This window comes from Erythranthe guttata, chromosome 11 (genome assembly GCF_056151865.1).
Source record: "Erythranthe guttata isolate IM_541 chromosome 11, IM_541, whole genome shotgun sequence".
NCBI classification, from domain to species: Eukaryota; Viridiplantae; Streptophyta; class Magnoliopsida; order Lamiales; family Phrymaceae; genus Erythranthe; species Erythranthe guttata.
In genome coordinates this window covers 1,243,483-1,265,538 of record NC_142543.1, presented here as the reverse complement: position 1 = coordinate 1,265,538, position 22,056 = coordinate 1,243,483, and the positions used below count along the sequence as shown (strand labels likewise).

The 22,056-nt window shown below is 34.7% G+C and overlaps 5 protein-coding genes across 5 annotated transcripts; all 5 read left to right on the top strand.

The window, feature by feature from the left end:
- Window positions 1–1,079: 1,079 nt before the first annotated feature.
- VDAC4 (voltage dependent anion channel 4) lies at window positions 1,080–5,834 on the top strand. The gene is made up of 7 exons (XM_013001983.2): window positions 1,080–1,301; window positions 1,765–1,843; window positions 2,974–3,041; window positions 3,530–3,640; window positions 3,803–3,886; window positions 4,657–4,865; window positions 5,282–5,834. Exons 2-7 carry the CDS (start codon window positions 1,795–1,797, stop codon window positions 5,586–5,588), a joined length of 828 nt encoding a protein of 275 aa, XP_012857437.2. The 5' UTR covers window positions 1,080–1,301; window positions 1,765–1,794; the 3' UTR covers window positions 5,589–5,834.
- A 250-nt stretch (window positions 5,835–6,084) lies between these two features.
- Window positions 6,085–7,337, top strand: LOC105976524 (uncharacterized). Its single transcript, XM_013001759.2, has one exon. It carries the CDS (start codon window positions 6,147–6,149, stop codon window positions 7,335–7,337), a length of 1,191 nt encoding a protein of 396 aa, XP_012857213.2. The 5' UTR covers window positions 6,085–6,146.
- A 3,543-nt stretch (window positions 7,338–10,880) lies between these two features.
- Window positions 10,881–13,299, top strand: LOC105976761 (protein YIP4b). The gene is made up of 3 exons (XM_013002026.2): window positions 10,881–11,643; window positions 12,616–12,690; window positions 12,906–13,299. The coding sequence occupies exons 1-3, from the start codon at window positions 11,116–11,118 to the stop codon at window positions 13,164–13,166; spliced, it is 864 nt and encodes a 287-aa protein (XP_012857480.2). The 5' UTR covers window positions 10,881–11,115; the 3' UTR covers window positions 13,167–13,299.
- A 1,025-nt stretch (window positions 13,300–14,324) lies between these two features.
- On the top strand, window positions 14,325–17,561 carry LOC105976769 (SET domain-containing protein). The gene is made up of 12 exons (XM_013002035.2): window positions 14,325–14,452; window positions 14,697–14,768; window positions 14,882–15,010; window positions 15,105–15,402; window positions 15,517–15,635; window positions 15,731–15,863; window positions 15,963–16,039; window positions 16,165–16,362; window positions 16,441–16,630; window positions 16,749–16,930; window positions 17,019–17,119; window positions 17,417–17,561. The coding sequence occupies exons 1-12, from the start codon at window positions 14,438–14,440 to the stop codon at window positions 17,550–17,552; spliced, it is 1,650 nt and encodes a 549-aa protein (XP_012857489.2). The 5' UTR covers window positions 14,325–14,437; the 3' UTR covers window positions 17,553–17,561.
- Window positions 17,562–18,528: 967 nt separating this feature from the next.
- LOC105976754 (uncharacterized) lies at window positions 18,529–21,441 on the top strand. Its single transcript, XM_013002018.2, has 6 exons — window positions 18,529–18,959; window positions 19,426–19,540; window positions 19,731–20,291; window positions 20,391–20,499; window positions 20,877–20,941; window positions 21,053–21,441. The coding sequence occupies exons 1-5, from the start codon at window positions 18,877–18,879 to the stop codon at window positions 20,900–20,902; spliced, it is 894 nt and encodes a 297-aa protein (XP_012857472.2). The 5' UTR covers window positions 18,529–18,876; the 3' UTR covers window positions 20,903–20,941; window positions 21,053–21,441.
- Window positions 21,442–22,056: the final 615 nt, after the last annotated feature.

The window sequence follows — 22,056 nt, the reverse complement described above, 5'->3', positions numbered from 1 at the left end:
ATTAGTTTTTGCAAACACTACCTATAACTGCAATGTAGCTATGGAATTTTAAATAATAAAAATTATTTAAAAAGTGATTATGAACCAAAAAAGCATGGATTTATTTTCTAAATACTTTGCAAACACCACCTAAATCAGCACATTCGCTATTGAATTTTAAATAATAAAAATTATCTTGGATTAGTTCACAAAAATTGAATTATTTTAAATTATGAGGTATAGTCATCTCTATATATTATGTCAATAAACAACAATAGTCAATCGTAGCAATTATGAATAATTTTGCTTAAAAGCAAATTAAAATAACATTTCGACTTAGTAAAAGATTTAACCTAATCAAGAAACGCGTGCTCAACATCACTAATGACGACTTTTATTTTACTTGTGTGATGACAGCATGACTTGCTATGCAAGTTCTATCTTATAATTAACCTACGACTTCTGACTATTAATTTGACTTTATTAATTGCATGATTTTTATGCATGATTGGTCATTTTACGTACACGTGATCAAAACTTACTAGTTAAGTTTAGACGGGAGAGAAATATCTCATACAGTATTATACACATGGTGAAATAAATCAGATAACTTCTTACGTTTTACTTATATACAATTATATAGTACACATACATATGAATGCATATGTAATAAATTAATCTTCCGAGACTTTAAGCAAACCGACAAATGTCGCTAAAAAGCCCACTAGAGTCGAGCGACACGAGAAAAAAACATATTTCGCTTTTCCGTATAAAAGATAGGATAAATTACACATAACTCCCCGAGGTTTCAGTTAGTCCATGGTCGGATGGGGGTAAATTGTTGACTTTAACCAAACTTCAAGGCATGTATATGTAATTTTCAAACCTAAAGGAGTGTAGGTGTAATTTCATCTAACTTTGGGGAGGTATATGTAATTTACCCTAAATAATATTTCCAAACGGGGAGTCTAATTTTTCCGCTAAGCCCTTGGTGCTAAACACGTCTTAATTATGGGCCCACATTCGAACCCACGTACGGCCCAAACACAGCCCACATTTTTCCCCACAAGTAAAAACAAGCTTGTGATATACCACACCGTGACCGACCAATGAGCACGCAGAATTGATCCACGTCAAATCACACAGGTGCGTGACTGTATCATTTCTCCCCTCCCCTTCAGCTCTCTCATCTTTGGTTTCTTCAACTCAAAACCCTCGTTTCTGACTGTTTGTCTCCGCTCTAAATTTTGCTTACATTTCAACAGCAAACGGCGTCGTTGCCTCCGGTGGTCGCTGCTAGCCGGCGATCATAGCTTTCATCTGTAAGAACTCTTCATTCTGCCTCTCTTACATTGTGCACAGACTCAATTTTTATATATATATATATATATATATATATATATACATACACATTTACACACACATATATATATGCGTGTGTGAGCACCCGGTATATACTGGTTGTTTATTATGTTAATTGGCGCTAATGCACTCTGTTTTTTCCCATTTACAAAGATGATTATATGAAACATTAATCCTCGTTTGTCTCCGTTTGACTAATATGGTTTATTGCTTCTAGAGATTAGTCTTTTTTTTTAGGTAAATCAAATGCAATTTTAGGTGTATAGCTGCCGATTTTTTGATTATGTCGATTTTTTTGCTAGCACGTGATTTCATGTATGAGTATTTTGCTTTTTGTTTCCAGTAGGGAAATTGGGCGTATGAGTGTATGGGTGTTTTCGGAAGAGACTAACTGTGTAGTATTGTATGATTTCTTTTTGGCAGAACTTTCGTTAAAGAAGAAAAAAGGCAATAATGGGCAACGGTCCGGCTCCATATTCTGAAATCGGCAAGCGCGCTAGAGGTAAACTTTTGAAAGGGTATTATATGTTAGTTTTAATTCCCAAAGTTTCACATGCACTCATATTCTAGCGGTAATTTCAAAAATTTGGTTTATATAGTGTTATGTTGTATCAAATGTTTATCTTCGTGATGCTTCATTTGTCAATGCGATATGTTTAATGTGGATTACTCTGATTAGCTGATTTTCTGTAATGTTACGTATTTGGTATTTAGTAGGTCGAGAATATATGATGTCTTTATTGTAACATACGTGGCTAGAATATTTGTATGTGAAATTTTATTTGGGATATCAATAATCTCCACATGTTTAATTCTGGTACCACTTCCGTAATTCGCATAATCGTAATTGGATAAGGAAGAGAGCTAATTACAGTGAAATGGTATTTCGGATATGCACCACGTATTATGCTGTGTTATCAGTTATATCTGAAGGCATTAGATGTATAACCTTCTTTGTGCCAGTTCCTTTTAATACTTGTTTAACTTTAATTTATGTGCAACTGAACACCATAGTCCATACAGACTACTCTGAGTTTAATCCCGTACTATTCTTTCACCAATTTTCCCTAAGTTTCCATGATGGTTAATTTCCATCGTTCTGCTGCTAAAGCCTAATTATAAATTTGTAGTATTGAGTATTATAAGTTCTTGTTTTAGTATTATTTGAAATCACATGCTACACGAACTGTGCTGGTAGTTGTCAAGCGTAGCTCTCTTCATCTGTTTTGTATTCTTCAGTGTAGTTCATCGATAAAGCAACTGAGGTCCTATCTGAAATAAGTTGTATGGTGAGGAAAAGTTCTATCATTTTAGTGTTTCGGGGTTGTAGCTGATTTATAAATTCACCTCCTACGAGGAAACTAGACGAAAACTTCTTGGGAAAAATTTCTGAACTATGTATTTATAGTAGATCTTTTTTGACAAATAAAAAGGATAAGGCTTAAGTAGATGGTCTGCTGGTAGCATACGTATTCATTCACTCAAGCACCGTCTCCTGATTCATCATTATTTGAAATTTTGTCGTAATATTATTGCAATATTTTTATTGTGGTTATTTATTTTGTTTTCTGTACACATTGTCAAAGATCGGTGCCTTACATCTTTAGTTTAATATGCTTATATTGTACGCAGATCTTTTGACGAAAGACTACAATTATGATCAGAAATTCTCCCTCTCAGTTCCAAGTTCCACTGGAATGGTACACCGATATCTTGTACTTGCATTAGCTTTATGATCCAACTTGCCTGTCGAAGCTTTAATTTTCTTATTATGATCTACATGGGATGTCAAAGCAATTTATTTAGACATGACATATAACAACAAGTTGAGTATGGATCAAGCTTTAGTTTCTGCTGTATTTTTCACTGATCTCAGTTGGATAAACGAAAGATTTTGTTCCATTTTTTTAATTAAAGTAATAACCAACTGGACTCAAAGCTAGAATGATAGATCTGCTTTTTGATTGCATTCATACGCTTCACGATAAACATGGAAAACTATTTGCCAAGATGTTTCATCACTTTTAAAAGATTCGGTTGTAGGTGGCCATTTTTCTGCTTTACTTAAATTTGATAATCTGGAATGTAACTAGTTAGTTGCATATACAATCACACAAAACTATACCTGGAAATGCAAAATTCTATGAAACTGCTCCACAATACTAACTGTAGTTTGTTCTTTTGATAGGCACTTACAGCTACTGGGATAAAGAAGGATCAAATATTTGTTGGCGACCTAAGTACACAGTACAGAAGTGGAAAAACTACTGTTGATGTTAAAGTTGACACCTATTCGAAAGTAAGAAGAATATCCTTGCAAATACAGCTGATTGAGTTGGAGTAGCTATATAGAATTGTTTGTATGGTTGAGTAATTTCTATTCAGAGATTTATCCTCTAATTCTCAGTAGACCATCCGCGTATTTTTGTTTATCTATCCTTATGGTGTCATCCATTTACAGGTTTCTACAAAGGTGACTTATGATGTGGTGCCTGGAACAAAAGCAGCAATCAGCTTTAATGTTCCTGATAACAAGTCCGGGAAGGTACTCAATTTGCAATGTGCACTTTTAAAACTTACAGATGTTTTTGTTGTGCATGAGTTTCGATTTTTTTTTTTATTTTTTTTTTTGTGTTTTTGAAAATTTTGAATCTCCGTATTAAGTTTATTTTGGTCGAGACGAAGGAAAACTGACACCATTCACTCAGTAATTTAATGATCTCTACTATGGAGTAGAGAGCTTTTTTAAATTGCATTGCTGAATGACTTCTAAGCCTGTTTTTCTAATTACATTTTTTTATAATTTTTAACTCCTGGAGTTGGTCATAGGTGGCATAGTGATGTACAAAGGGTCTCAACCTTTCTCATGTCGTTTCAATATAGTGATGATTGTGTACCCTCTACCCCCAGTGGTTAAATATTTTGTGAGAGACGATTTCTTGTGCTATACAATGTTAGTCTTCCATATGGACTGCAGTGAATTGCATAATTGTTCCTTTCTTTGTTACGAAATTCATTATATGAAGAACTTTCAACGATTTGACTTTGAACATCCTGCAATGTTGGTAAAAAAATTGTTTGCAAAGCCTTGTTGACCTTCTATACGTTCCCACAATCGGGGAGCAGATGCTGCCACAATGCATGAACCTGATTATTTTGCCATTGACATCATAATTATTTTCCTTCTCGACACAGAAACTCTCTAAAGATTCTGCTTGATATATCAGTTAAAAGATAATGTAGTGTCGTATACATGGTTTTTATTGAATTATGGTTTAGAAACAATATAAATATCATGGGTTTTTTTATTTTCAGCTTGATGTACGTTACCTTCATCACCATGCTGCTATCGATGCCAGTATTGGCCTGAACCCAAGTCCTCTTCTGGAAGTTGCTGCAGCGATTGGCTCCAAGGATATAGCTATTGGTGGTGAAGTAGGATTCGACACCTCATCTTCATCCGTTACAAAGTGCAATGTTGGAATAAGCTTCAACAATCCCGACTTTTCTGCAGCTGTTATACTGTATGTAACACTCTCTATTTCTCCATATTTCCATTTAATTTTTCTTTGGTTTCTCTAATTACCTTTCAATGTATTGCACATTAAAACATACTTAACCATAAAGATATAAATGCATATACACCACATATATATTAACAATCCCCTGAACACTAATTTCGAAAAATGGGACCAGATTATATAATTTGGTTTACAAGGGGTGGGTTCAAGTTCAACTTACATAGAAAGAATCGATGAAATTATAAATAGTTGTGAATCTTTGTGAAATTTGCTCAAAACAATCTTTGAGCAAATTATCTTCTGAAATGAACAAATTTAGCTGCAAATTTAATCTTGAAAGACTATCTTCAGCTAATTTTAGCTCCTTCTGCATTTATTTTGCAAAAAAGAACTTAGAATATATATTTTTGCTCCTGTAGGACTGACAAGGGACAAACGGTGAAGGCGTCATACGCTCACTTGGTCAACCCATTGACTGGAACAGAGGTTGCTGCTGAAATGACCCATAGATTATCGGATTTCGGTAACAGTTTCAGCATCGGAAGTGTCCATAGAGTTGACCCTCTGACCTTGGTCAAGACCAGATTCTCCGACAATGGAAAAGTTGCTATATTGAGCCAACGTGAATGGAGGCCTAAATCAGTTGCAACACTTTCAGCAGAGTACGACACTAAGTCCATCAATGTAGCACCGAAACTCGGCCTCTCGATTGCTCTCAAGCCCTGAATTTGCTGACAACTCTATTTGGGGGGCTCTAATTTCATGAGGGTTTTATTTCGAATTTCGTACAATTTTTTTTCAACTGCCCAGGTGGGGTTTAATATTTCATTGAGATCCGTGCGGGAGAATCATACCCGTTTTTTGACCGTATTGAAATAATGATGATAATGTCGAAAGAATTTGTTACAAGAAAATGGATATTTGTTGTAAATTTTGCCTGCGAGGCAATCAATGGTCATTGTTTTTTTTAAATATTGGAAATTTTATTTATTGACTCTGTTGATACTGACATTGACTCACCCTCGAACATAAATAAATAAAATAAAATAAAGTGATTTGGATATTTGGGGAAACTTGGGGAAAAAGAAAGAGTGAGTGAGTTGGTGAGTGAGTTGTAGGGCCGGCGATCTAGTTTATAAACCTGGAACGTTCAAAGTGGTTGGCGGCGTTCGCACGCTGATCGAGTTTATTACATCGTCTAAAGTATTGATTGACAATGGCTCCTAGGAGCTTGGTGTCTCTTCTGTTTTCCCGAAAAGGGGCGGCCGGAGTTTCATATTGGATATGCCGTCGGCGGATGAGCACGTTGAGCATCTCAGATGGATCTTATCGGTCGACAAAGGTCTTGCTACCTTGGCTGATGCTACCGCCAGCCGTCGAAGGCGGCCAAGTACTCACAACTTCTACAGCCTCGGCGAGAGCAGAGTATTGAGCCTCAGAGGCGGCGACGGTTTAAAATTAGGTTTTAGCATCTACGACACTAAATTCGTGGGATCTTCAAAGGGTTGGCTAGCTTTGCTGGATAAGACCAGCAACGATCTGTTCCTCACGAATCCCGTCTCCCAACGCCACCTTAAGCTTCCGACCGTCCCCGGCCCATTCAACCCTGACAACATATTCGGGTGTGTATACGGTCTCATCACCTCATTCTCTCCCAACGAAGAAGAAGAAAACTGCCGCGCAATGATGATTTACCGATATGAACTAGCATTTTGCTGCCCCGGCCGCAGCACCGAGTGGACTCCGATTGGCTCTCGTCTTACCAACGACGGCTTTAATGGCTCCGAGGGGGTTAGAGTCTACGAGTCCTTTGTCTACTCCGCCGCACGAGAGTTGTTCTTCTGCGTCACCGAGAACAGCGATTTCGAGGCTTGGGATCTGCGTGACCCGCACTCTCCGGTGATGATTCCGATGGACGACGTGTCCGCGGACCCGGAGATGTACCCCGTCGCCCACCGTTCCCGTGAAGAGTTGGTCATGAAATACATGTGCAGGAGGGTGAGATCCCTCGTGGTGGACGAGAAATCCGGTCAGCTTTTTCTGGTGATTAGGTTCGTAGCTAATGACGTGGACTCTAATGGCTCCTTTGTCTCGCCCGATCTCTGCTACGATTCCGTGAACCTGTCGTATGATGAAAGTTTACCTTACAAGACTATCGATTTTGATGTTCATAAATACGATCCGGAGAGCAGAGCATTTATGTACGTGGATCATGGTTGTTCGTTGCGGGGGGACGACGACGGTCTGGCCTTATTCATAGGTACAAACCACAGCTTTGCCATCTCGGCCAAAGACTACCCGGAGGGATTTGTGAAGCCCGATTCGATTTACTTCACTGATGTTCTTAGGAATGACTTTGATAATGACCAGCTCGATTATGGTGGGCATGACATCGGCATTTTCAGCTACAAGGATCGGTCTTTCTCGCCGTGCTATTACCCAATCTGGTACACTCCGACCCCGCCGCCACTCTAGTTCTCTACTTACGAAGCTTCATGAAACGTTTTATAACCGCTACGCTACCCATATAACTTGCGAGGAGGTACTAATTAACGCCCTGGTCTACAAGTCTAATAAACATAAACAACGTCTAGTTTTAATATTTTAAATATCTCGTGTGGTTTGCAAGGTATTTGCAATTTTACGTACGAGGATGTAATTTATTCGTATGGTTGTAGGGGTTTCTCTTTTCCATAAAAAAAAAAAAAATTAATGAAGGCATTAAACCTGTCAAAAACTTATTGTTATTAATCCAATATTATTCCACCAATTAAGATGTTGCTTATTTTTTTTACATTTAAGAAATGCTTTAATGTTGAAACTATATTATTTTTTGAATCAGTTCTGATTATTTTCATCTTTTTATTTGTGTTTAATTATCTTTTTAAATAAATAAGTTTAGGGCAAATTACGGCCACCCCGAGTTATGGTCAAATTACGGAAGCCGAGTTATGTATTTCATGTTGAGCTTAAAAGTAATTAGATTTAATAAGTAAATTAACATAATCAAAACTAAACTATCGACAACATACCATCGTAAAAGGCCATCTATACATCTTGCATCGGAACTAAGCCCTTCTCCACTGCCTCATTTTAAGGCTGTTTTGCGACTGGAATTAACAATTGGAAAATTAAGAAACAAAAATAAATATAAACAATAAATTAAATATCGCATACAAACAATAAGTCTTGAAAGTCGACTTCCAATAGCTTGTGGCTCCGCCCATTTTTGGTTAATTTTCTCAAATCATCCCTTTCAATAACATGTCCAATAACATATAAAATGAAATAATTGTTATACATAAAATTTGAAAACTTTGGTATAAATTAATAAAACACATAATTTAATAAAATGAAATTACCTATAAGTCATGATGGAAAAAAATGTAAACTAATTGCCACACAGTCAATAGGATGAAGAAGAATATAAGAACCAAAATCTAAAGTCAGGTTACCAAAAGAAGAAGCCTTAGGTAGGGAAGAAATAAAATTCAAATGTTGCAGACATTCTGCAAAACGATGTTACAAAATCCGCTAGGGCTGAAAATCAGATTTATTTACCCTTTTCTGTAAAAATCGAAAATCAGATTATTATAAATAGGGGTAATGGCAAATAGGCCCATGACAAGGGTCTTAATTAAAAGAGGGTCATCCAACTTTTTTGTCTTTCAAATAAATCCAACCCATTCAAACTTATTTGCAAATAAGGAAAATTCTTTTATATATACCAAAATTACCCCCAATTCATTGAAACCCAATTTAACTTCAATTTCATGATTTACACCCCAATTTAGCCCAATTTCACCAATTAACCAATTTTAACCATAATTTCAATTTTGACCTCAATTTTGACCCGCCACCACCGGAGACCGCCGGTCGCCGCCGTTTACCGACGTTGACTTTTTTTTTTTTTTGAAATTTTTTTTTCCTGAAATTTTTTTCCGGCCGGTCAACTGCCGTTGACCGCCGGGTCTCCGGCGTTGACTTTTTTTTTTTTTTTTTTATAATTTTGTTTTTTCTTAAAAAAAATATTTTAATTAATATTACTGTCTTGGCTGCTAAATTACTGTCTCCGACAGTTATTTAACTGTCGGAGACAGTAATTTAACTGTTAACTGACTCTTTTGTTTTTTTTTTTCTTCAAAAATATTTTAATTAATATTACTGTATTCGTTGCTAAATTACTGTCTCCAGCAGTTATTTAACTGTCGGAGACAGTAATTTAACTGTTAATTGACTTTTTTATTCTTAAAAATAATATTTTTAATTAATATTACTGTATCGTTGCTAAATTACTGTCTCCGGCAGTTATTTAACTGTCGGAGACAGTAATTTAACTGTTAATTGACTTTTTTTTTTCCTTAAAAAAATTATTTTAATATTACCGCCTTGGATGTTAAATTACTGTTTCCAACAGTATTTTAACTGTCTTAGACAATAATATATATTAATAATATTACTGTTCGGAAAAATAATATTCATAATATTACTGTCCCAAACAGTAATATTACTGTATGAGACAGTAATTTAGTAGCCAAGACAGTAATATTAATTAAAATATTTATTTTCTAAGAAAAACAATTCAAAAAAATAAAATAAAAAAAGTCAACGCCGGAATCTGGCCGGAAAAAAAACATTTCAGAAAAAAAATTATTTTCTGAAAAAAAAAAGTTTTGGGGGTTAATGTGATATATTTGTTTAAATTCGGGGTCAATGTGTAATATTAAGGAAGATAGAGTATAATGGGTGGAATTAATAAGAATTATATTATTGAGGGTATTTTCGACTAAAGACATGGGGATGGGCTTAATTGAGAGACTGTTTTTTTTGTGGACCAAAATGCATTTAAGTCCCATGTGATGGGCCTTTTTGCCATTTGCCTTATAAATAATATCTAGGAGAATTTGATGAAAATCGATTATAATATTTAAAATAATATTTAGGAGATAAAAATTTGATAAAAAATCAAAAAATAATATTTAGGAGATAAAAATCTGATAAAAATCGAAAATAAAATTTAAAATAATAGTTAGGAGATAAAAATTTGATAAAAAATCGAAAATAATATTTCAAATAATGTTAATGAGATAAAAGTTGATAAAATATGAAAATAATAATTAGAATAATATTTAGGAGATAAAATACGATTAAAATCAAAATTATTATTTAAAATAATATTTAGGAGATAAAAAATTGATAAAAATCGAAAATAATATTTAGGAGACAATAATCTGATAAAAAACGAAAATAATATTTAGGAGATAAAAAACTAATAAAAACATGATAAAACTCGAAAAAAATATTTAAAATATTATTTAGGAGATATAAATATGATAAAATTCGAAAATAATATTTAGGAGATAAAAATCTGCTAAAAGCTGAAAATTATATTTAAAATTATAGTTAGGAGATATAAATTTGATAAAATTAAAAAGTATTATTTATAATAATATTTAGGAGATAAAAATTTGATAAAAATAAAAAATAATATTTAGGTGACAAAAATCTGATAAAAATAAAAAATAATATTTAAAATAATATTTAGGGGATACAAATATGATAAAATTCGAAAATAATATTTAAAATAATATTAAGGAGATAAAAATGTGATAAAAATTAAAAAAAAAATTACAAATATGAAATTAGGGTTTTTTAGGGTTGCCCTAGCGTTTCTTTCTTTTATATATAAGATAAGTTTAGGGCAAATTACGGCCACCCCGAGTTATGGTCAAATTACGGAAGCCGTCCTCATGTTTGGGCAATTACAGCCACCCCTCAATTATGTATTATCTTACGAAAATACCCCTCCAGAGGTAAATTAAGGATTTTAAATCGGTAAAACCGTACCGAAATTTCGGTACGCCAACATTTCATACCGTTTACCGAACTGAATAACCGAATTACATAAATTTTATATAAAAATATTTAAAATGAAACAAAAGGAGTTTTTTTCGTAATTTGACCGTAAAGTGGCCGGTAATTTGCCCATAAGCTTAATTCAAATATATAAAGTAAATCGAGCTCAATTAGTGTAGTGTAGACCGAGTAAATAATAATACTAATTTTCAACTGAATTTCGAAGAAGAAAATGGAAAAAGCAACTTTGTATACAATAAATCAGTCGTAGCAATTCTCTCTCTCCCCCTCCCCCCACCGGACCTGATCACCACCGCTTCCCGCCGCCAATACACCGCCGCTCCCTGACCTAAATTCAACGCGCATCGTCAATTTCCGATCAACTTATACATACACAATGTCCCACAGCGACACGATCCCGCTGCACCCGAGCTCGCAATCGGACATCGACGAAATTGAGAATCTCATCAACTCCTACCCCTCCTCCGTCCTCCCCGCGCGCCCTCCGTCTCCTCCACGCGCCTTCATCCCCATCTCCTCCAACCCCCCACCGCCTCCTTCATTCATCCCCTCCAATCTGCCCCCTTCCTCCATCCCCAAACCTACGCCTCTTCTCTCCGCCGCTCCTTCGGTCACCTCCGCCGCCCCTCCCAAGCCGCCTGTTCCCCCGCCGCGTGGATCCACCAGCACCAGCGGAATTGCGGGATCTGGATTCGGGTCGGCCCCAAATACTCTGACGGAGCCCGTTTGGGATACCGTTAAGCGTGATTTATCGAGAATCGTAAGCAATTTGAAGCTGGTTGTTTTTCCCAATCCGTTTAGGGAGGACCCGGGGAAGGCGTTGAGGGATTGGGATCTATGGGGACCCTTCTTCTTCATTGTTTTTCTCGGCCTCATTCTCTCGTGGTCTGCCTCCGTCAAGAAGGTATGCGTGGATATAATTTTATTTTGTGTTCAACATACAGTTTATCTATGAATCATGTTAATGAGTGTAAGCATGAGGGAATTCTCTAATTATCGTGTGCGCGTTGTGCTTATCGTTTCCTGAGAATTATGTGAGCTCTGTTTGTTAGTTCGGGATCGTTTTCATTAACTAGTGGACTTATAAATTGATGCCGTGTCGAAGTAGAGGTGGTTATATGTCTCGTTAAGTATCAATTGGATCTCTTGAATTCTTATATTCGTCATTTTGGCATGATTGAGTGTAGTTATTATGTATTGAAATCCTTGGTGGGGGGGATTTGGAAATCATTTCAAGAACTCAGTTCAAAATACTTCCGACTTTTAAACCGAGCCTAGCTTGGCCCCATGGTGATAATTGGAGAATTGTAATTGTAGCATGAAGGTTATTTTGACCTGTTTTGTCTGCATTTTTATTTAATTTTTTTTTTTGGATTGTATGGCATCATCGGTTTTTGTGGTTAGTGTATTGGCTATATATTCCATCTGATTGTGGTAAGGCTCAAGTGCTCTTTATATTGCAATCTCCGTTTTTTCTTACGCATTTATAGGTGATGTTTGACGATGTTGGCCATTCTACTATTTGACACTCTTTTGAGTAACAAAATTAGATATCGGGTTTAGTTTTTAGAGTCAATGACCAGCTAGAAGTTGTGTCCACTTGTCCTAGAAAAAGAAATTTGTGATTGCTTAAAAATATTTTCTGCATTTTCTTTTTCCTGTTTGAAGGGAAGCAACTGATGGATAGTCTTGAAAGTTATAGGTGTTCAATCATGCAAATATCAAATGTTAGAACCAGTTGCAAACATAGTTTGTGGTTTTCTTTTCAAGCTCACGACACACATCAATATTTGCTTCTCTTGCATGTTGCTTGCTGCAGAATTTTGTATACTTTTTCGCTAACACCCTTATTTCACACCTTTGAATTGTTTTACAGTCTGAAGTTTTCGCTGTCGCATTTGCACTTCTTGCAGCAGGAGCTGTAATTCTTACCTTGAATGTCTTGCTGCTGGTAATATCTATCTCTCTCTCTCTCTGACACGCGCACGCACACACACACATTTATGATGGGCTTTTTCTATTCTCATCTTCATAAACCTACACATATGAAATGTATAATTCTCTTTCTGATGTAGATTCAGCATTCTATTACAACGTGAAACTTTTCCAAAAACGACGTGGAAACCTTTTTCAATGCTAATGATTTATGTTATGCTAATCTCTTAGGGAGGCCACATTATCTTCTTCCAAAGCCTGAGTCTCCTAGGTTACTGTCTATTCCCTCTGGACATCGGTGCCTTAATTTGCATGTTAAAAGGCAACGTAATAATCAAAGTGGTTGTGGTTGCTTTCACATTGGCTTGGAGCTCGTGGGCTGCGTATCCGTTCATGAGTACAGCTGTCAACCCTAGGAGGAAAGCTCTTGCCCTTTACCCCGTTCTACTTATGTATGTATCTGTCGGTTTCCTCATTATCGCCATCGACTGAAAATAATACTATATATAGATGTTGGCTTATTATAACAATGGCTGATTAATTAGCTGATCAAGTTACTTGTGTGGAAGTTGACCATTTTGATTGCAATATAAATTTTTGCCATGATTTTGGGCTTTCTGAGAAATTGCTTGTAATATTCTTTTTTTTTTCTCTCTCTCTCAGTTTGGATTTGTTGGGGTTTATGTCATATATATGTAATGTAGTAAGTAAACATTTCTTGTTAAAAAGAAAAGGAAATTGGTGGCTTCTTGAATTTGTCATTCTGCCGAATATGTAAGGATCTCGTGTTTGGGATTTGTGATTAATTATCTTGTGATTTTTGACAATCATTTTTCACATTAGGTATATTTTTTTGTTCATTTCTTATATAATTGGGCAAATTACGGCCACCCCTTGATTTATGGTTTAATTACGAAAACCCCCTCTTGTTTGGGTAATTAAACCCACCTCCCTCAACTATGTATTATCTTACGAAAATACCTCTCCACCCCTTTAGTTATGGTTTAATTACGAAAATCTCCCTCCTGTTTGGGTAATTACACCCCCCTCAACTATGTATTATCTTACGAAACTGCCCCTCCAGAGGTAAATTTAGGTATGTTAAATCGGTAAAACCGAACCGAAATTTTGGTACGCCAACATTTTATACCGCTTACCGAACTGAATTTACGATTTGGTTCGGTAAATAACTGAATTACATAAATTTTATGTAAAAATATTTAAAAGGAAGGGGATGACTATAATTACCCAAACAAGAGGGGGTTTTTTTTTCGTAATTTGGTCATACCTCAGGGGTGGCCGTAATTTGCCATATATAATTTGATATTAATTGTATGATGATTAAAATAAATAAATAAAACCCTTCATATAGTATAATCTCGATAAATTAATAATCTTGTCTAATTAATATGCTTTCCCGATCCCAACTTGAGGATAACGTGTTAAAGAAAATAAAAATATCGTTAAACTAATATTTCACTAAATTAATAAAAATTTGGGTGGTCTCGACTGTGTTAATTTATAAAGTTGGATAAATGCAAATTTTTATAAGTGATAGTTGATACTTGAAGAAGTGCAGAGAAAAGGAAAGAATAGAGACCTAATGCGACTTTACAATTAAACCCTTCGCTTTTAAAAACGCTTAAACAAAAATCAGAGCCAAATTAACAACTTTAGTTATAGCTTCAGAGCAAAAACCTTTTGGTTCTCTGCTTCTCAGCCGCTTCAGACTGACTGCACTGCATACATCTTTCGTTCTTACCATGGACATTGTTAAGGTAAACCCTAATCTTACACGAACCAACACATTTTATTGTGTGTATCTTTATGCCGGCGTATTTCCAAAACTGAGCTATTTGTTTTCCCCCCTAATGAATCATCATATTCTGCAAATTTTAGTTATGGAAATGCAATTTTGTTCGGACTGATTTTCTCTAGGTTTTATTTATTTATTTACTTATTTATTACTTATTAAGGCAACAAAGATGAGTCGTGTTTATCTAACTCCTTGTGCAAATTCAGGATGGGATTGATGATGAATTTACATTGTTTCTCAAGCTTTCTGAAACTGATCCCTTTTTCGAAAAGAAGCAGGTGTGGGGATTTTTTTTATTTATTTGGAGCAATTAATTACGTCTTGTTTTTTACTTTATGAAATGAAAATGCAATCGTTGCCTTACAAGATTTGCTATGTTTTCTTATAATAGAAATTACTAGTGGCTATGGGTTTCGACCCCAACATTTCGCCGTGCGTTAAAATCTCATCTACTCCCGATCAGCTGAATGATTTCTTAGATGCATTGGTTCGACGGGCAAGACTCGTGAACTTCAACGAGGTAATATTATTCTCCGTAACGTTTATCTTCGTAGGATGCAAGTTATTTATCTCTAATGAGTAGCTGAAACGCCTCGTGATGGCTTATGTTTCAGATAGAACTATATTTCGGTGGAGATGTAGTTAATCTCAAAGATTGTAATAGCCCAAGGAATGAAATGGAAGCCCTCCATTCGATTCTTGAAGCCATTGATAAATCGCCCTCCGCTGAAAATTACGCAACGAAAAATATACAGCAGTGTTTACGAGAGGAAATTATTTTGAGGATTGATAATGTCGGAAAAAAATTTGAGGAGGAGACCATAATAATTGGACACTTCAGCTGTGACAAAGAAAAGGGTCTACTTGATTGGGGTGTCGAAAATGGTGTAAAGACAAAACTGGATATAGCTTGTGAGTACATTTTAACAATGTGTTGTATTTACTGTTTAGCCATTCTTTGACGAGAAAAAGGAAAAGGGCTAATATGATTTTTTTTCTCGTTTTCTCGATTCTTGTTTGATTTAGGTGTTGAAGGAGTGGGTAGAGGGGCGATAGCTAAAGAGGACTTACAAGTTGGAGATATTGCTATGGAGATTCCTGTATCTATTATCATATCTGAGGAGCTTTTGTATGAGTCCGAAATGGTAATTTTACACTGCTCAGACATCATTAAACTAATTGTTTGCTTTGCAGTTTTTCACTAACTTGCATATTATAAATAATATTATCTTGAAGGTAGTTTCCGATTTTGGAAAAAGTTGACGGGATTTCTGAGGAGACAATGCTGCTCTTGTGGAGCATGAAGGAGAAGTACAACAAAAACTCCAAGTTCAAATTGTATTTCGACACTCTGCCCGATGATTTTCAGACCGGTAAAAATCGAGTTATTCTTGTTGTTGATTTCCAATGAATCTTTTTAAGAATGTCCAAACATATAAACGTCGCCGCTCGATTATTTTCTATAAAATCAGGATTGAGCTTTGGGATTAATGCTGTCATGGCTTTAGATGGATCTTTGCTATTTGAAGAGATTATGCAAGCCAAAGAGGTAAGTGACTATGCAAGAAAAATCTCGATACAAAACTCCAAATTTACTTACCACCCTAGTTTTTCTTAGTATTTATCACCACTATTTTCTCTTCGTTAGTTTTCACTATTTCCATTTTTTTTCAGCACCTACGCACCCAATACGACGAGTTATTTCCAGCATTGTCAAATCATAATCCTAATATATTTCCACCGGAGCTGTATACATGGGAAAAATTCTTATGGGCTTGTGAACTTTGGTACTCAAATAGCATGAAAGTTATCTTCACCGACGGAAAACTAAGAACATGTTTAATTCCTATTGCTGGCTTTCTCAATCACTCGGTAATAATATACGTGTATTGTTTTGCAAGTAGCCCTTTTTGCCCTCGTTTTCTTACATTTTTTTTTTGTCTTAAACAGATATGCCCACACATAATGAACTATGGCAGAATTGATGCAAAGACAAATTCGTTAAAATTCCCTTTATCAAGAAAATGCGGTTTAGGGGAACAATGCTTTCTTAGTTATGGAAACTTGTCCAGTTCTCATCTATTGACTTTCTATGGCTTCTTACCGAAAGGCGAAAATCCGTTTGATGTTATTCCACTCGGTAACTTAGTTCTTATATTTCAACATATAATAAACAGTATGAGTTCAATACGTAAATTTTCTATAAATATGGAATTACAATCTCTTTTTTTTTTTTTAATCATCATTGTGTATATCAGATTTCGATATTGCTCAAGATGAAGAATCCGAATGCGGTGCATCTGCGTGTGAATGGAGCTCTCACATGGTTCGTGGGACTTGGCTATCGAAAAACCACGAGATATTTTATTATGGATTGCCACCTCCATTGTTGGATCATCTTCGAAGAGCTAGAAATCCAGCCTGGCGGTCAAACGACCTCGTTAGTTGACTATTTGCTTACTCGGGAATTATTTAATAAAATCTTCGATTGTACTCAAGTCATTTTTTTTATAAATGTTTTTTTTCAGACACGGGAAATCTTGGAAAGCGAATTTGATGTACTTGGAGATTTGAGTTCTACTTTCGAAGGAATGATGGAAGCCCTCGGTGATGAAGAACTTGAAGAGAGGTATCGTTTAGTCTATGTTTAATATGTTGCATTCGGACCCTTGAAGTTATGTCTAATTAGACTTGGACCCCTCTAAGTTTGGAAGTTACACGAACCTCCCCTTCGTGTTTGGTTCCGACCATCATCGTCTCAATTTCATAAAGTCAAGGACTGTATGAGATCAAGTGTTGATCGGAATCAAGCATCAAGAATGATTTGTGTAGTTTTTCAAAATTGAGGGTGTTTACTCGTAACTAGACGAACTTTTAGGGTGAAAAAAAAACATTATATCTTGATGAAACGTCGTGTTTTTTGTAGAGAAAACGAAAGTTGGGATGTAAAGCTTGCAATGGAGTTCAAAATTTTGCAGAGGAGGATTGTTTCATCAATCTTAACTTCATGTAGTGCTGGCTGTGAGTTGTTACAGTCTGAATTGCTCAAACTAGCACCATAGTTTTTTTTAGTTTTTATTCGAAATATATATATATATATATATATATATATATATATATATATATATATATATATATATATATATGTTAATTTTATTTTTAAAGTTTGATCATGGAATTGTAGTAATAAATTATTATGTGTGACATATGCTTCAATTTTTGACTTGATTTTGTTCAATATTCAATACATATAGAATTTAATTGTTGGGTGTTCGAAATTTATAATAATAATGTCAATAATGTGACATGAATTTTTTTTTTTTGTATGAATTAATGAATTAATTGTTAATTGTTATTGACTTGTGACTCGGATTGTACTGACGTTGACTCACCATCCAACACCAACATAAAAATAATAAACTATGATAAAAATGATCACGAAATCCAAACAGCATATCATTTATAATTTGTTTAATATGCTACTATTTTTTTTTTAAATTATTTATTTCGACTAAATTTTATTGAACACACCACCACAAAAGAATATAATGATTCCTTTTTTTCTAAGAGGAGCATATTTATTATTCTTTAATAAATAATATATAAAAATATTAAAAAGAGCATCCCCACTTGCATTACGGTGGGGGGCCACCGCACAAAAATCGGGTGATCGCCGCCGACGATTGAACGTAGGCCACCAGCCACCACCACCACCACCACCACCACGACTCCACATAACCAGTTAATTAATGACACATATCAAACCACAGCTAAAAATATTCTAATCAAATTTAAAAAAAAAATAATCTTTTTTTGTATATAAATATATTATTTTTTTACGAATTATGTCATGCTTGAAAAAAACATTACTCACATTAATCATTTGGCTCCTTAAAATTAGTGGTTGACCCATGCACCTGCCTACACAAAACTAATTAATTAACAACGAGAAAAGAAAAATAAAATAATAAATAAATATATATTTATATTTATATAAATAGAAAAAACTTTAAAAGGGAAAAGAGAAGTAAATATTTAGATAATAATTAGTAGTAATTAGAAAGACAGAAAGAGACAATTAGCCAAACATTCGCAGAGTGAATTATTAGAGGAATTAAAGAAGAAAACAAAAGCAAACTCTCCTTTCTATCTCTCTCTCTCTCTACTTTCTCTCTCTCTTTCCTTCTGTTGTCTGCTTTCGTAATCCCTCTTCCCTTCTTTGCTTCCCCGTAGCAGAGAAGAGAAGAGACAATCTCTGACATTCATGACAAAGAGACAAACATAATCCAACAATTATATACATGTATATATATATATTTTTTTTAATTTTGAAATCGTTTGTTGTTTGATTTGTTGAGAAGAAGGAAATTAGAGGGGGGGAAAGATATGTTGGTGGCAAATAGTTTTGATTTATGGCAAAAGGACACCTTCTTTCCCGCCGCCGAGGAGGTTCAGCAATCCGCCGATATGTGAGTTTTTTTTCTGTGTAAACCCCCAAATTACCTTCTCTCTCTCTACAATTTTATTCATTTGATTTTATTTCAATTTTCTTCTATTTCGTGTAAATTCATATGGATCCTCTCTGTTTAATTCATATGCGGTTAATCTGCTTGTCCAATTTTTTTGATATATTAGGTTTTGATTTTGGGGTTTTAAGATGGTTTTGAGGAGGTTCTGAGTTTCTTTGCTTCAATTGCTCTTTAACCTAATTATCCACCTTTTGACATTTATGGCTTTTTTTTAATTTTTTTTTCCATTAATTGCTTATTTTTGGGAGATTATTGTTGATTAGTTTGGTGAGCTGTGTATCTCATTTATGTATGTATTTGGTAATCAAGAAGAAACGAAACGATTATTGGGACATAGAATGCTGATATTTTTGCTGAAATAGGATTTAATTTCCCTGATATTATGTATATGCTATGCTTTCGGCAGAATGGAATCGGCTTATAGGACATGGCTCAGAGCGAGGAAAGAAGGTTCGATGCCTCTGCATTTAGATGAACTTGGCAGAGAGCTTCAAATGGCTTTAGGCACTGCAAAATGGCAGGTCACATACTTGATTTTACATCATATGTTTCGTATTTTTTCATTTTAACTATGCGGGATTCATTTTTCACGTTAAAAAATCACTGCTCTTGTACGATGTTATCATGTCATAGTGGAAATAGTCTTTAGTTGTTTATAGAAGTTTTTTTTTTCATTTCTTTTTTCCAAAATTGGATTGTTGTATTTTACAGTTGGAAGAGTTCGAAAAGGCTGTTCGTCTAAGCTACAGAAATAGCGGTGATGACATCACAATCACCCGGCATAGGCAATTCCTTTCTGTTATAGAAGACCAAATTTCCCATGTCGAAATTGCATTGAAGGAAGCACTGAATGTGGAAGGAAAGAAACCATTTCGGTGGGTAAACTTGGATGAAGAAGAATGTGATGACCTGGCTCTTTTTATTTCCGGGGCCCCACAAAGGAGGATCAAAGACGAAGATATAAATATGGGAGGAGCAGCAGCAGCAGAAACTAGCTCTTGCATTTTCGGTTCTGATAGTTCCAAAGTGAAAACACAAAATCAGTCGGAAAGTAGTAAGGAGATCAACTGCTATGTAGAGCTACAAGAGAAAAAAATTCCCGAAACTAGCTGTCAAGAAAGGGTTGCTCTCGAAATTGTTGTTGATAGTGACAATAGACAGAGTAATGCATTGGTTGAAGTAACACCGAAAGAGAAGGGTTTCAAACCTTTCTTTTGGAGGTCGAGGGGCGGAAACTGTACTCATATGAGATTGATAAATTGGATGAATCGGGTAACTGCGAATAATAGTTTGTACCAATTAATTAGTTGTTAATTTTTTATTTCTTTCTTGTGATTATGCATAATGATGTATTTTGTGCCTGGTTTGCAGCATTTGGGAGGAGGTTATAGAAGTCAAAGACAACAGCATGTGTCGCAAGTGATGCCGATCAAATCTATACGTTTCATATTAGTGTTGATGCTAACCGTTTTTTTAGTTGGTATTTCTCTTTCTCTAATAACTTTTTATTGACATTTGCATGAGACAAATTACTTTCTTAGCTGTTTAGAAAATCGAAATATATGCCTTTTTTTCCGGATGTTATTAACATATATATGCCTTTCTTGAAATTTAAATTGCCAATAGTTGATTTGTGTTTTTGTGATCTACTTTTGATTAAGCTTTTACCGTTTTGCCTAGAGTAATTCTACCATCTTATTTCAATTATATCCGCATCTTTGGAAATTACATCAACAGTTTTGTACTGAATTAGTATAAAGTCTCGTTCGGGAATTTGTTTAAATAGTTCAATGTTTGTGTATGCCTAGCAAGATAACCGTGGAAATAGTGCTAAGTTTCATTCTTGAATTTCTGCAGTGCCTTTTTTAGTCTACTCGACTTGAGCCATGTGGAAAGCGCCATTGATTATGAGCTCAAAACAGGTATGTGTGTATCTATATATATATATATATATATACATATATGTATGTATATGTATATTCAGCATTTGCTGGTAACTTATTCTCTTTGTTGGTTCGCTTTTGTAACAGAAGCTCGTATAAAGGGAGGGGCTTCTTCAATTCAAATGTGGATATATTGTTTCTATTTGAATGACCTCTGTACGTGCTCGTAAAGCTAATTTCCGTTATCAAAATAAATTTGCAAATTCATTAAGCTAGATTCATCGAAATATTTTCAAGAATATCGACTGCGTAGAATGTAGAAGTAACTTATAAAGAAAAGAAGAAGAAAAGGTGTTGTGTACTCATTATCGTTAGCATTCTCATTCGAGATGTGTATGTATGTAAAATGTGTTCTCTCTTCATAGATCTCATAGCAAGATTAGAGTTGGTATATTTATTTACGAGTACTCAATTAAGATAATGATTTATTTTAACATGTATATAATATATATAATTATTATTTTAGTGTATTTTTTTTTCACTTTTGATTTACACACAATCACACATATAACTCGATGAGGTCCATCGTGTGTAACAAGGATTGGTGCGGCTGAAATCAATTGCAGATATTTGTATTCGACCCGTAAATAAATTAAATGATTCGATATTATCATAAACACAATGTTTTTTCTTCTTCATATAAGTTACATGTATCGAACTTTTTTTTATGAGTTTGAATTAAATCGAATTTGAAAGTCAGAAGAAAAAAGAAAATGTTAATTATTACTAAAAATAAAAAAATAATAAAAAAAAAATCATAAAATTGGTGTAATTAATGTGAGCAACATGAGGCTTGTGAATTACATTTATTTGATTATGTGAGTGGGCCCACGCGACAAAATTAATATTATCTTTTTTTTTTTCTCATTCAAAACGTCTCATGTATAGACAACATCATAATCAAACTATACACACACAACAACGTTATCATCAAATTGTGCCAAAACTTACTCAAAAAAAAAATTAAAAAAAAAAAAAATGTGTGCTCAAACCTCATTGCTACACTACGCTATCTTCCACGCAAAGCTAACGTGCGCTTCTTTTTATTATAACTGTCAAATTTCATCATCTACACGCTATATTATGTCTAACAC